The 12,347-nt window shown below is 41.9% G+C and overlaps 1 protein-coding gene across 2 annotated transcripts; it reads left to right on the top strand.

Annotated features, from left to right (window-relative positions):
• The first annotated feature begins 4,081 nt into the window (after positions 1-4,081).
• k1c20 (Keratin, type I cytoskeletal 20) lies at positions 4,082-11,379 on the top strand. Of its 2 annotated transcripts, XM_014173695.3 has the most exons (9): positions 4,082-4,584; positions 5,901-6,029; positions 7,965-8,047; positions 8,277-8,433; positions 8,795-8,956; positions 9,197-9,322; positions 9,628-9,848; positions 10,465-10,553; positions 10,673-11,379. In XM_014173695.3, the coding sequence occupies exons 1-9, from the start codon at positions 4,279-4,281 to the stop codon at positions 10,777-10,779; spliced, it is 1,380 nt and encodes a 459-aa protein (XP_014029170.2). In that variant the 5' UTR covers positions 4,082-4,278; the 3' UTR covers positions 10,780-11,379.
• The last annotated feature ends 968 nt before the right edge of the window (positions 11,380-12,347 follow it).

The raw sequence follows: 12,347 nt of genomic DNA, 5'->3' as shown, positions 1-12,347 counted from the left end.
AGCACTGAGACTGTACTTGTGAAAGTGGTAAATTACCTTTTAATGACGTCAGACCGAGGCTCTGCATCTGTCCTCGTGCTCCTAGATCTTAGTGCCGCTTTTGATACCATCGATCACCACATTCTTTTGGAGAGATTGGAAACCCAAATTGGTCTACATGGACAAGTTCTGGCCTGGTTTAGATCTTATCTGTCGGAAAGATATCAGTTTGTCTCTGTGAATGGTTTGTCCTCTGACAAATCATTTGTAAATTTCGGTGTTCCTCAAGGTTCCGTTTTAGGACCACTATTGTTTTCACTATATATTTTACCTCTTGGGGATGTCATTCGAAAACATAATGTTAAATTTCACTGCTATGCGGACGACACACAGCTGTACATTTCAATGAAACATGGTGAAGCCCCAAAATTGCCCTCGCTAGAAGCCTGTGTTTCAGACATAAAGAAGTGGATGGCTGCAAACGTTCTACTTTTAAACTCGGACAAAACAGAGATGCTTGTTCTAGGTCCCAAGAAACAAAGAGATCTTCTGTTGAATCTGACAATTATTCTGGATGGTTGTACAGTCGTCTCAAATAAAACTGTGAAGGACCTCGGCGTTACTCTGGACCCTGATCTCTCTTTTGAAGAACATATCAAGACTGTTTCAAGGACAGCTTTTTTCCATCTACGTAACATTGCAAAAATCAGAAACTTTCTGTCCAAAAATGATGCAGAAAAATGTATCCATGCTTTTGTTACTTCTAGGCTGGACTACTGCAATGCTCTACTTTCCGGCTACCCGGATAAGCACTAAACAAACTTCAGCTAGTGCTAAATACGGCTGCTAGAATCCTGACTAGAACCAAAAAAATTGATCATATTACTCCAGTGCTAGCCTCCCTACACTGGCTTCCTGTTAAGGCAAGGGCTGATTTCAAGGTTTTACTGCTAACCTACAAAGCGTTACATGGGCTTGCTCCTACCTATCTTTCCGATTTGTTCCTACCGTACATACCTACACGTACGCTACGGTCACAAGGCGCAGGTCTCCTAATTGTCCCTAGAATTTCTAAGCAAATGGCTGGAGGTAGGGCTTTCTCCTATAGAGCTCAATTTTTATGGAATGGTCTGCCTACCCATGTGAGAGACGCAGACTCAGTCTCAACCTTTAAGTCTTTACTGAAGACTTATCTCTTCAGTAGGTCCTATGATTAAGTATAGTCTGGCCCAGGAGTGTGAAGGTGAACGGAAAGGCTGGAGCAACAAACCGCCCTTGCTGTCTCTGCCTTGCCGGTTCCCCTCTCTCCACTGGGATTCTCTGCCTCTAACCCTTTTACAGGGGCTGAGTCACTGGCTTACTGGTGTTCTTCCATGCCGTCCGTGGGAGGGGTGCGTCACTTGAGTGGGTTGAGTCACTGACGTGGTCTTCCTGTCTGGGTTGGCGCCCCCCCCCCCTGGGTTGTGCCATGGCGGAGATCTTTGTGGGCTATACTCGGCCTTGTCTTAGGACGGTAAGTTGGTGGTTGGAGACATCCCTCCAGTGGTGTGGGGGCTGTGCTTTGGCAAAGTGGGTGGGGTTATATCCTGCCTGTTTGGCCCTGTCCGGGGGTATCATCGGATGGGGCCACAGTGTCTTCTGATCCCTCCTATCTCAGCCTCCAGTATTAATGCTGCAGTAGTTTATGTGTCGGGGGGCTAGGGTCAGTCTGTTACATCTGGAGTATTTCTCTTGTCTTATCCGGTGTCCTGTGTGAATTTAAATATGCTCTCTCTAATTCTCTCTTTCTTTCTTTCTCTCGGAGGACCTGAGACCTAGGACCATGCCTCAGGACTACCTGGCATGATGACTCCTTGCTGTCTCCAGTCCACCTGGCCGTGCTGCTGCTCCAGTTTCAACTGTTCTGCCTGCGGCTATGGAACCCTGACCTGTTCACCGGACGTGCTTGTTGCACCCTCGACAACTACTATGATTATTATTATTTGACCATGCTGGTCATTTATGAACATTTTAACATCTTGACCATGTTCTGTTATAATATCCACCCGCCACATCCAGAAGAGGACTGGCCACCCCTCATAGCCTGGTTCCTCTCTAGGTTTCTTCCAAGGTTTTGGCCTTTCTAGGGAGTTTTTCCTAGCCACTGTGCTTCTTTCACATACATTGCTTGCTGTTTGGGGTTTTAGGCTGGGTTTCTGTACAGCACTTTGAGATATCAGCTGATGTACGAAGGGCTATATAAATAAATTTGATTTGATTTGATTTGTGCACAGGGACTATGGTGGTCTGCTTGAAACATGTTGGTATTACAGACTCAATCAGGGACATGTTGAAAATGTCAGTGAAGACACCTGCCAGTTGGGCTTGATTCATAGAGCCGGGGTTACGTTAGTAACCTCTTGTAGCCCCTCGATGCGGTGGTAATAAACAGAGCGGTTTCTCTTTTCTTTCTAAAAATGTGACTATCTTTTGAATGGTTTCAGCTACAAAATATTATGTCCCCATCACTGAAAGACAAGACTCTAAGGAACACATATGTCTTATATTTCCCTCTACAATGCCCACAAGCCTCACCAGAACAGTGGAAGAGACCAGGCACTAAATCAGACTGGGGGAGGGGAAATAATCAATGATGATGCTCTTTTCTACACAGAAGATTATACAAAATGATTGACTAATGATCTCCTTAACTTTCCAATACCTTTCTGATGCATTTCAGACACTTCAAACCATACTTCCTTCAGATTGAAATACTGTCAAAAGTATTGTCAGACTTATTTGTAATAGACTGTCATATCCACAATTAAAAATGTAAACATTGACCGTTGATTTACAACACTTTTTTTTACATGGTGGGGTTGCAAACATTTTTTTTATATCAAAATTAGGTCATAGGCCAAAAAAGTTTGGGAAGCCCTGTGTTATGAGAAGGTTGTATGTAAAATAGCCATAGGACAACCACACTCTCACCAAGCTCTAAGAAACATGAGGTTCTCAGAACGTTATGTGCTAGCTGGGATGTGGTTGTCTCACCTACCTAGTTTGAAATGAATGCACCTTCTGTAAATCGCTCTGGATTAGACTATCTGCTAATGACTAAAATGTAAAATGTAAACATTCACATATAGATGTCATATTACTATATTGAATAACTTTTTGTAAAACATTTTTAGATATTGATGTCACAATTGTATAATTTGTACATGTCTTTAGAATTTTTTATATTATTTGTTACATTTGACTGTGTGAAACCTAACAGTAGTAACAAATACATGTCTGTCATTGAACAACCTCATTAGATAGTGAAAAAAAACAATCTCTTTCATGTCTTTAAACAGTAAAAGATAATTGATCAACATTTCTGAAAATGAACAAAGAGTGTTTTGGAATGAAACTGTTCAACTTATTCAGGCTGTTATGTGGCTGTTTTGCATACACATGTCCCTTGAGTAAAACCCACTATCCAAACCAACATCTGAGAGCAAGTACTGAGTAGGCAAAATGGAATATGAGGAATTATCAGGTTTATTCATATTTCAAATAAGGGTATAGTTACTGAACAGTACATCTGTCAATTCAGAAAAAAAGAATGAGAAAATCATCAAAGTGACTTAGGGAAAAATAGTAAGAATACCTACTACAAATCTTTGACAATGATTGAACACACTACTCAACCAACTGATCTGAGAGCAAGTATACGGAGTAGACAAAGTAACAACATTATGAACAGTTTATAGTGGTTATCTACATTTCAAAAAGATGACTTACTGACCATCTTTTCAAATGGACAGAATGATGGAAAATCATCAAATGTAAGTGATGGAGTGACTTGGTGCAACATTTTAGTTTGGTAAAATAATAACACATACAATATTTAGCCTACAAATTCTTGACAATGATATATTATTAAAATATGTAAAACATATTGCCAATATCAGTAAACAAACCAAAATGTAATTGAAAATGGATGTCCGAAACCATGGAATGCCAGCTTTTACAAAACACATTCTTTAAAGCTGTCTGACTTGCCAGTCTATACCTGTCAACACCCTGCCCTTCATAAATCACAACATTTACTGAACCATTAATTTCCTTAGTTGTTGTAAGCCCTGTACCCACCCACTGAACAAAACAATTAGATATAACTTCTTTCCAAGGAATAATGGTGACGCAGTCAATCATTCTTAATCCAACTGTATAAAACGCTGGAGGACACAAAAGGGGTTATTTTACCCGACGCCTCAACTACGAAGAACGCACTTTAACCTCCCAGGACGCATCGCCAGACTATCTCTCGCCATGTCCATTGTTGCCAGTCGCAGTAGTATCCGTAGATACAGCTCAGGTAGCGGTGTCGTTTCGACTGGCCTCAGTTCGTCCGATAGGATACAATTTTCCAGCGGTTTGGGATACGGTAGGTCCCGTATGAGCGTGTCCTCTGTTGGCAGCAGTCGCTCGCCGAGTGTATATGGAGGTGCTGGGGGATACGGCACCCGTATCTCTCACTCCTTCTCTATGGACGGGCCAGGCCAGATCACTATCGGTGCCAACGAGAAGCATACCATGCAGAATCTGAACGACCGTTTGGCCACCTACCTGGAAAAGGTAAGGAAGAGTGATGGGGATGTGGATGGAGATTTGGCGCGCTGCGGGATATTACGCACAGCCCAGATAATGGAGACTGAAAGACAAGGCAGAGTGATAAGTCTTTTCAAAACACTACATAGTCGAGGATACAGAATTGTTTTATTAGAAAGTGATCTTTAATCTTTGTTATAAAGCATTTTTGTTTTAAAAAAACCCTTTCATCAATACTATCACAATGTTCAATTAAATGTGATAATACAGTAGGCTACAGTAAATTAACCCTATAAATATATAAACAACTTTTACTTAACTTGTAACTTTTTAAAAACGATTTATTCCATCATTGTTTCTAATTGTAAAATTGCTATTGAGAAGAAACAGTAACCGTAACCTGTACTTTGCCTGTAAAGTTCCAAGGAAAGTCTCATTATTATTAAAAGACACACGTGTATTACTATTATAAACGCACGTTCCTAAATACATGAGGACCAGTGGTGGAAAAACTACCCAATTGTCATAAATTACCTTAATAGAAAATGACTCAAGTAAAAGTGAAAGTCATGCAGTAAAATATTACTTCAGTAAAAGTCCAAGTCTTTGGTTTTATATATACTTAAGTATCAAAAGAACATGTAATTGCTCAAATATACTTTAGTATCAAAAGTAAAAGTTAGTGGAAATAATTTCACATTCCTTATATTAAGCAACCCAGATGGCACAATTATTTATTTACATTTTTTGTACTGATTGTCTGGGGCACACTCAAACACTCTGACATAATTTATAACCAAAGCATATGTTTAGTGAGTCCGCCAGATCATAGGCAGTAGGGATGACCGGGATGTTCTCTTGATAAGAGTGTGAATTGGACCATTTTCCTGTCCTGCTAAGCATTCCAAGTGTAATGAGTACTTTTGGGTGTCAGGGAAATCTATGGAGTAAAAAGTATACTATTTTCTTTAGGAATGTGGTGGAGTAAAAGCAACAGTTCTCAAAATATAAATAGTAAAGTAAAGTAAAGATACCCAAAATACCTACTTAGGTAGTACTTTAAAGTATTTTTACTTAAGTACTTTACACCACTGATGAGGACAATGACATAGCAGGATTTGATCATTTATTTAAAATTCCATTATGTTGGGGATTATCTAATGGGAGTACGCAGATTCACATAACGTGATGGGATGCGCCCCAAATGGCATCCTATTCCCTATGTAGTACATAACAGGGCCCATAGGGCTCTGGTCAAAAGTAGTGCTCTATATAGGGAATAGGGTGCCATTTCGGATAGACCCATGAACTGAACTGATTCCCTCCACTCTCTGTGTACACAGGTGCGCTCTCTAGAGACAGCCAATAGCAAGTTGGAGTTGCAGATCAAAGAGTTCTACGAGATGAGATCACCAACTCACAAGAAGGACCTCAGTGGGTTTTATGCCACCATCACAGACATCCGTAACAAGGTACTTCTGGGTAAGGTAGCAACCCACTGGGCACACACTGGTTGAATCAATATTGTTTCCATGTCATTTCAATGTACTTATGTTGAGCCAACATGGAATAGACGTTTAATTGACGTCTGTGCCCAGTGGGAAGGGAGGATTGAGAGGATGCCAACAGTTTTGTGAAAGAAAATAGTCACTAGAACGAATTACAGTGCATTCAGAAAGTATTCAGACCCCTTTACTATTTCCACATTTTGTTACGTTACAGCCTTATTCTAAAATTGATTAAATCGTTTTATCCCCCGTCATCAATATACACACAATACCCCATAATGACAAAGCAAAAACAGGTTAGGAGATATTTTTGCAAATTTATAAAAAATTGAAAACTGAAATGTTATATTTATATAAGTATTCAGACCCTTTACTCAGTACTTGGTTGAAGCACCTTTGGCAGCGATTACAGCCTCGAGATTTCTTGGGTATGACGCTACAAGCTTGGCACACCTGTATTTGGGGAGTTTCTCCCATTCTTCTCTGCAGATCTTCTCAAGCTCTGTCAGGTTGGATGGGGAGCTTTGCTGAACAGCTATTTTCAGGTCTCTCCAGAGATGTTCAAGTCCAGTCTCTGGCTGGGCCACTCAAGGACATTCAGAGACTTATCCTGAAGCCACTCCTGCATTGTCTTGGCTGTGTGCTTAGGGTCATTGTCCTGTTGGAAGGTAAACTTTCGACCAGTCTGAGATCCTGTGTACTCTGGACCCGGTTTTCATCAAGGATCTCTCTGTACTTTGCTCTGTTCATCTTTGTTTCGATCCTGACTAATCTCCCAGTCCTTGCCGCTGAAAAATATACCAAAGCATGATGCTGCCACCACCATGCTTCACTGTAGGGATGGAGCCAGGTTTTCTCCAGACATGACGATTGGCATCCAGGCCAAAGAGTTCAATCTTGGTTTCATCAGACCATAGAATCTTGTTTCTCATGGTCTGAGAGTCTTTAGGTGCCTTTAGGCAAACTCCAAGTGGGCTGTCATGTGGCTTTTACTGAGGATTGGTGGAGTGTTGCATAGATGGTTGTCCTTTTGAAAGGTTCTCCCATCTCCACAGAGGAACTCTGAAGCTCTGTCAGAGTGCCCATCGGGTTCTTGGTCACCTCCCTGACCAAGGACCTTCTCCCCAGATTGCTCAGTTTGGCCGGGTGGCCAACTCTAGGAAGAATCTTGGTGGTTCCAAACTTCTTCCATTTAAGAATGATGGAAGCCAGTGTGTTCTTGGGGACATTCAATGCTGCAGAAATGTTTTGGTACCCTTCCCCAGATTTTTACCTCGACACAATCCTGTCTCGGAGCTCTACAGACAATTCCTTCGTCCTCATGGCTTGGTTTCTGCTCTGACATGCATTGTCAAATGTGGGACCTAATATAGACAGCTGTATGCCTATCCAAATCATGTCCAATCAATTGAATTTACCACAGGTGGACTCCAATCAAGTAGTAGAAACATCTCAAGGATGATCATGGGAAAGAGGATGCACCTGAGTTCAATAACGAGAATCATAGCAAAGGGTCTGAATACTTACATAAATAAGGTATTTCTGTTTTTTTTTCCTTTTGAAAACCAGTTTTCGCTTTGTAATGTTGGGGTATTGTGTGCAGATTGCTGAGGATAAAAAAAAAAAACATTTTAGAATAAGGCTGTAACGTAACAACATTTTGAAAAAGTCAACTGGTCTGAATACTATCCGAAGGCATTGTAGATAAGTGATAGATTAGAGGTGTAATTCCTATTGTGTCTCAGTATTTATCTTGTTGAATGTTGAAAAACTGTGTTCTGTTGTATATGAATGAACAGTAGACATGAACCAGAGCTGCTGATCTAAACACATGATCTCCCATATATAGTTGACTCTGATATTACGTTCCATTTACTGTGGCTGTCCTCCTGTTCCTAGATCCATGCCAGGTCTGTGGAGAACTCTCAGATGATCCTGCGGGTGGATAATGCCAGAGTTGCAGCTTATGACTTCAAGATGAAGTAGGTGCACTTCCTGTTTGTACTGTACACAGCCTCTGTGAGTGTACGGATTCTGTTTGTAGCTTTGGCCTATAGGTTTGTGATTGAGTAGATCCAATCCTCCCAGATCTACACAAATGCTTATGGGGGTATGCAGGGGCTATGGATCAGTTCATGGTTTGGCAAGTTGTATCTTGTTTTGTTGTGAGAAGGAACTAATCAACCTCTCTCCTCACCTCAACCCCTGTAGGTTAGAGACAGAGGCTAACATGAGGATGACGGTGGAAGGGGATGTGGCTCGTCTGAGAGGAGTGCTGGACAGCTTTACGCTCGCCAGAGGAGAGCTGGAGATGCAGATTGAGGGGCTGAAGGAGGAGCTGGTCTATCTCAGGAAGAACCATGAGGAGGTAACCTCCTCATTTCTCCTCACACACTCAAGTCTTAACGCTTGTGCTGTTAGCTGAAGTGTCAATATGCCAGGGCAGCCACATGTGGTTTTTCATTTGGACACAATGGCTTCCCCTGTAGTTTTTGTAATATTTTTGCACTTGAATTTATTTATTAATTCTCAGTGAGTTTGAAACATTTCCATGTTTGGCCACAAGGGGGCAAATCCACCCACAACAAATCTAGGGCAACTTCTCTGTTATTTGTCCTCAAATATACGGTAACTGATTGTTTTCAGGTGATTTTGCCCTTCCCTGTGTGTGAGTAAACTACAAATTCCAGGTATTATAGCTCAATTTGTCCCCCTTTTCCTGTTGTTAGGAGATGCATTTGATGCGGATGCAGCAGTGTGGTGCTGTGAATGTGGAGATGGACTGTGCTTCCTCAGTGGACATGAGCAAGGTGCTGGAGGAGATGAGGACCCAGTATGAGGGCATGGTGGCGAAGAACCAGAGAGATGCTGCCAAGTGGTTTGAGAGCAATGTGAGACAACCTCTGAAAATAGGGCAGAGGGCCTCGAAGGGTGTGGGCCCAGATTCCTAAATGTGTTTTGTGGGAGGCACATGTGGGAGGCACATGTATTTTGTGAAGTGGTACTATACTTTTGACCAATAGGTTGTGTGTGTGTGTGTGTGTGTGTGTGTGTGTGTGTGTGTGTGTGTGTGTGTGTGTGTGTGTGTGTGTGTGTGTGTGTGTGTGTGTGTGTGTGTGTGTGTGTGTCAGGTGGAGGTGCTTCAGAGCCAGATCACCACCAGCACCACAGAGGTGAAGACCTCTCAGTCTCAGGTGACCAACCTGAAGAAGACCTTCCAGAGCCTGGAGATTGAACTGCATGGCCTGCTCACTCAGGTATGATGTCAAACCATCTTAGTGAATCAGCATCCCTAAACATATAGCATTTCCCTTTACCCTATCTCTGTTCCTAAAATATGGAATTCCTTTAGGTCTTTAAAAGAACATTACACTCCAAAATCAAAGTTTGTTAGATGTTGTCAGACCTCCACAGTGGCCTAATGTCAAGGTGTTCTAACACCTTCATGCACACCAATCAAACTCTCTCTGCCCTTCATCTCCCTGTTTATACATTTCTACTACACTCTCCTTCCTTCCTTCTCCATTTTCTTCATCCTTTACAAACATAAACACATTCCTAGAAGGGGTACCTGGAGCAGAGCGTCGCTGATATAAATGGCCGCTACAACTCCCAGCTGAGCCTGCTGCAGGTTCATATCAACAGCATGGAGGAGGAGCTGCAGCAGCTCAACGTCAGCATCCAGCAGCAGGCCTCTGAGTACCAGATCCTCCTGGACATCAAGATGAGGCTGGAGATGGAGATCGCTGAGTACAGGAGGCTGCTGGATGGAGAGGGACTCAGGTGAGAGGGGATAATGGAGGGGCAGGAAAGAGAGGGAGGGGGAAGGGATGGGGGGATGACAGCTGTTTATTGGCACCTCACGGCAAACAGTGGTGGAAAAAGTACCCAACTGTCGTACTTCAGTAAAAGTAAAGATACTTATTTCATTTTCTATTAATGTATCAAAAATAAAAGTATAAATCATTTCAAATTCCTTATATTAAGCAAACCAGATGGCACCATTTTCTGTTTTTTTTTAATTTACGGAAAGCCGGTCGCACACTCCAACACTCTGACATAATTTCCAACCAAAGCATGTGTTTAGTGAGTCCGCCAGATCAGAAGCAGTAGGGATGACCAGAAATGTTTGGTTGATAAGTGCGTGAATTGGACTATTTTCCTGTCCTGGTAAGCATTCAAAATGTAACAAGCACTTTTAGGTGTCAAGGAAAAGTAAAATTTCTGCATTAGCAATGTAGTGAAGTAAAAGTAAAAGTAGTCAAAAAAATGTAAATACTTATGTACAGATACCCCAAAAAACGACTTAAGTTACACCACTGATTGCAAACTAGTAGATAAAGATGTGTGTTGGTAAGTTTAGCTGACCATGAGAGTTCTTCCGCTTTGTGCCTACCAGTAAGCATGTGGAGACCAGACAGGAGGTCAGGAAAGTGATCGTGGTCGAGAAGGTCCATGAAGTTCAACAAGTCCAGGAAGTGGTGGAAGGTGAGCAAGCAGAGAATAATTAATCAAATTAATTAATCAATGAAAGAATCAAGTGTTGTTCCCCATAGTACACACAATTAATGAATGAATGAATTCCTGTTTTGTGGCCTTTTCCACAGAGTATAATCCACACATGCAGAAGCGGGTGAGGGTGATCGTGGAGGAGATGGTGGATGGGAAGGTGGTGTCCACCTCAGTTGATGAGAAGGTCCAGGATATGAACTAACTGAGAAGGCCAGATAGTTCTGGAATCTGGTGAAGCGGTAACGGACCAAACATACCCCTGGACCACACATACCCCTGATGACGGGTGTTCAAGCCCCGTCTATATATATATAAATAATGTCATGGTCGCATACTGTAATATTTCCCTTCTAACAGGATTGCATCAGCTGAATGATAACTGATGTAATTTACTCACATTACCTTATAACTCTTATATGGCTCTATCATATGGTAAATGGAATATTATTTCTAGTGTGCTTTTCCTTTTGTTCCATTTGTTGCCACCAGGTGACGTCTCTCATTTTAACATCTTTGGCCAGTGCAATTAAAAGTGAAAATGATTGTGTGAAAAGTGGAAACAGATTATTCCAGTTACATAAGTGACATCAGGGAAAATATGACTTACGTCATCAGCCATTATAAAGCTATTTTAGCTCCATTATATCCTCCCAGGTCCACAAGCCATGTATGTTCTCTGCACTCTATGACAAGGTTAAAGTTCATGTTCTGTAGGCCTATGACACTGACACTACATGTTACATTTGGCTGTTGATTAAATATAGATGTCAATGCCTTTCAGCACACTGATATCATAATTGAGGGTGCGTTGTTGTCCTCTTAAAAAGCTGAAAAGAAACCCCTTTACAGCAGTGGCGGTCGGTGCCATTTAAGATGAGGGAGGATGACTATTGTTTTTATGAGCTTGGCCTTATTTCTATTGCAGCATATTGGATGACTGTCATTCATATTCCATTCACCCAGTTCAATGTAACAATGACAGGTTTAGGTTTCTACATGATGCTCACATTTTCCCTATAACCGTCATGAGGTAGCTATCATGAGGTAGCTACAAGATAGTCTATGAATGAAAGTTTACAACGCAACAATTGGCCCAGTGTCGTCCGGGTTAGGGGAGGGTTTGGCCGGCAGGGATGTCCTTGTCCTATCGCGCACTAGCGACTCTTGTGGCGGGCCGGGCATAGTGCATGCTGACACAGTCGCCAGGTGTACAGTGTTTCCTCTGACACATTGGTGCAGCTGGCTTCTGGGTTAAGTGGGCATTGTGTCAAGCAACAGTGCTGCTTTGTTGGGTTGTGTTTCGGAGGACTCTTGACATTTGTCTCTCTTGAGTCCGTACGGGAGTTGCAGCGATGAGACAAGACTATAAGTAACAATTGGATACCATGAAGTTGGGGCAAAAACAGGGTAAAAAAATGTTTATAATAAAAATAATAGGTGGAATGAATACACCCCTGATCATGTGAAAACACAGTTCACTTTCATAGCAGCCACGTTGCATTCCTTCTCACATCTATGTGCTTTCCTCCTCTCACCTTTTCCCTTTGCTTATGGACTTCAATGCACAACACATGAGCTGTCTGGGACCAGGAAGAAAAAAAAACAGCCTACATCGTAGTCACCATATTAGGTGAAGTAACATCATAGTCAACATAGCTAATAGAAGTAATGCGTTAGTAAACCCACAAAAAATGATGCAGTACAGTGTACAGACAATAAGCAATTTAGCAGTTACACTGTCGGATCCCGGTGGCAACAAATTAATAAAAC

Source organism: Salmo salar, chromosome 02 (assembly GCF_965601325.2).
Source record: "Salmo salar chromosome 02, fSalSal1, whole genome shotgun sequence".
Classification (NCBI taxonomy): domain Eukaryota; kingdom Metazoa; phylum Chordata; class Actinopteri; order Salmoniformes; family Salmonidae; genus Salmo; species Salmo salar.
The sequence above is the reverse complement of the archived record's forward strand: the minus strand, read 5'-3'. Positions and strand labels throughout refer to the sequence as shown.

Excerpts from the sequence above, each read along its gene's own strand:
- k1c20 (XM_014173695.3), top strand. The coding sequence starts at position 4,279 with ATGTCCATTGTTGCCAGTCGCAGTAGTATCCGTAGATACAGCTCAGGT. Across the intron at positions 8,434-8,794 it reads TCAGGAAGAACCATGAGGAG|GAGATGCATTTGATGCGGAT; the intron begins GTAACCTCCTCA and ends TCCTGTTGTTAG. Across the intron at positions 9,323-9,627 it reads TGCATGGCCTGCTCACTCAG|AAGGGGTACCTGGAGCAGAG; the intron begins GTATGATGTCAA and ends ACACATTCCTAG.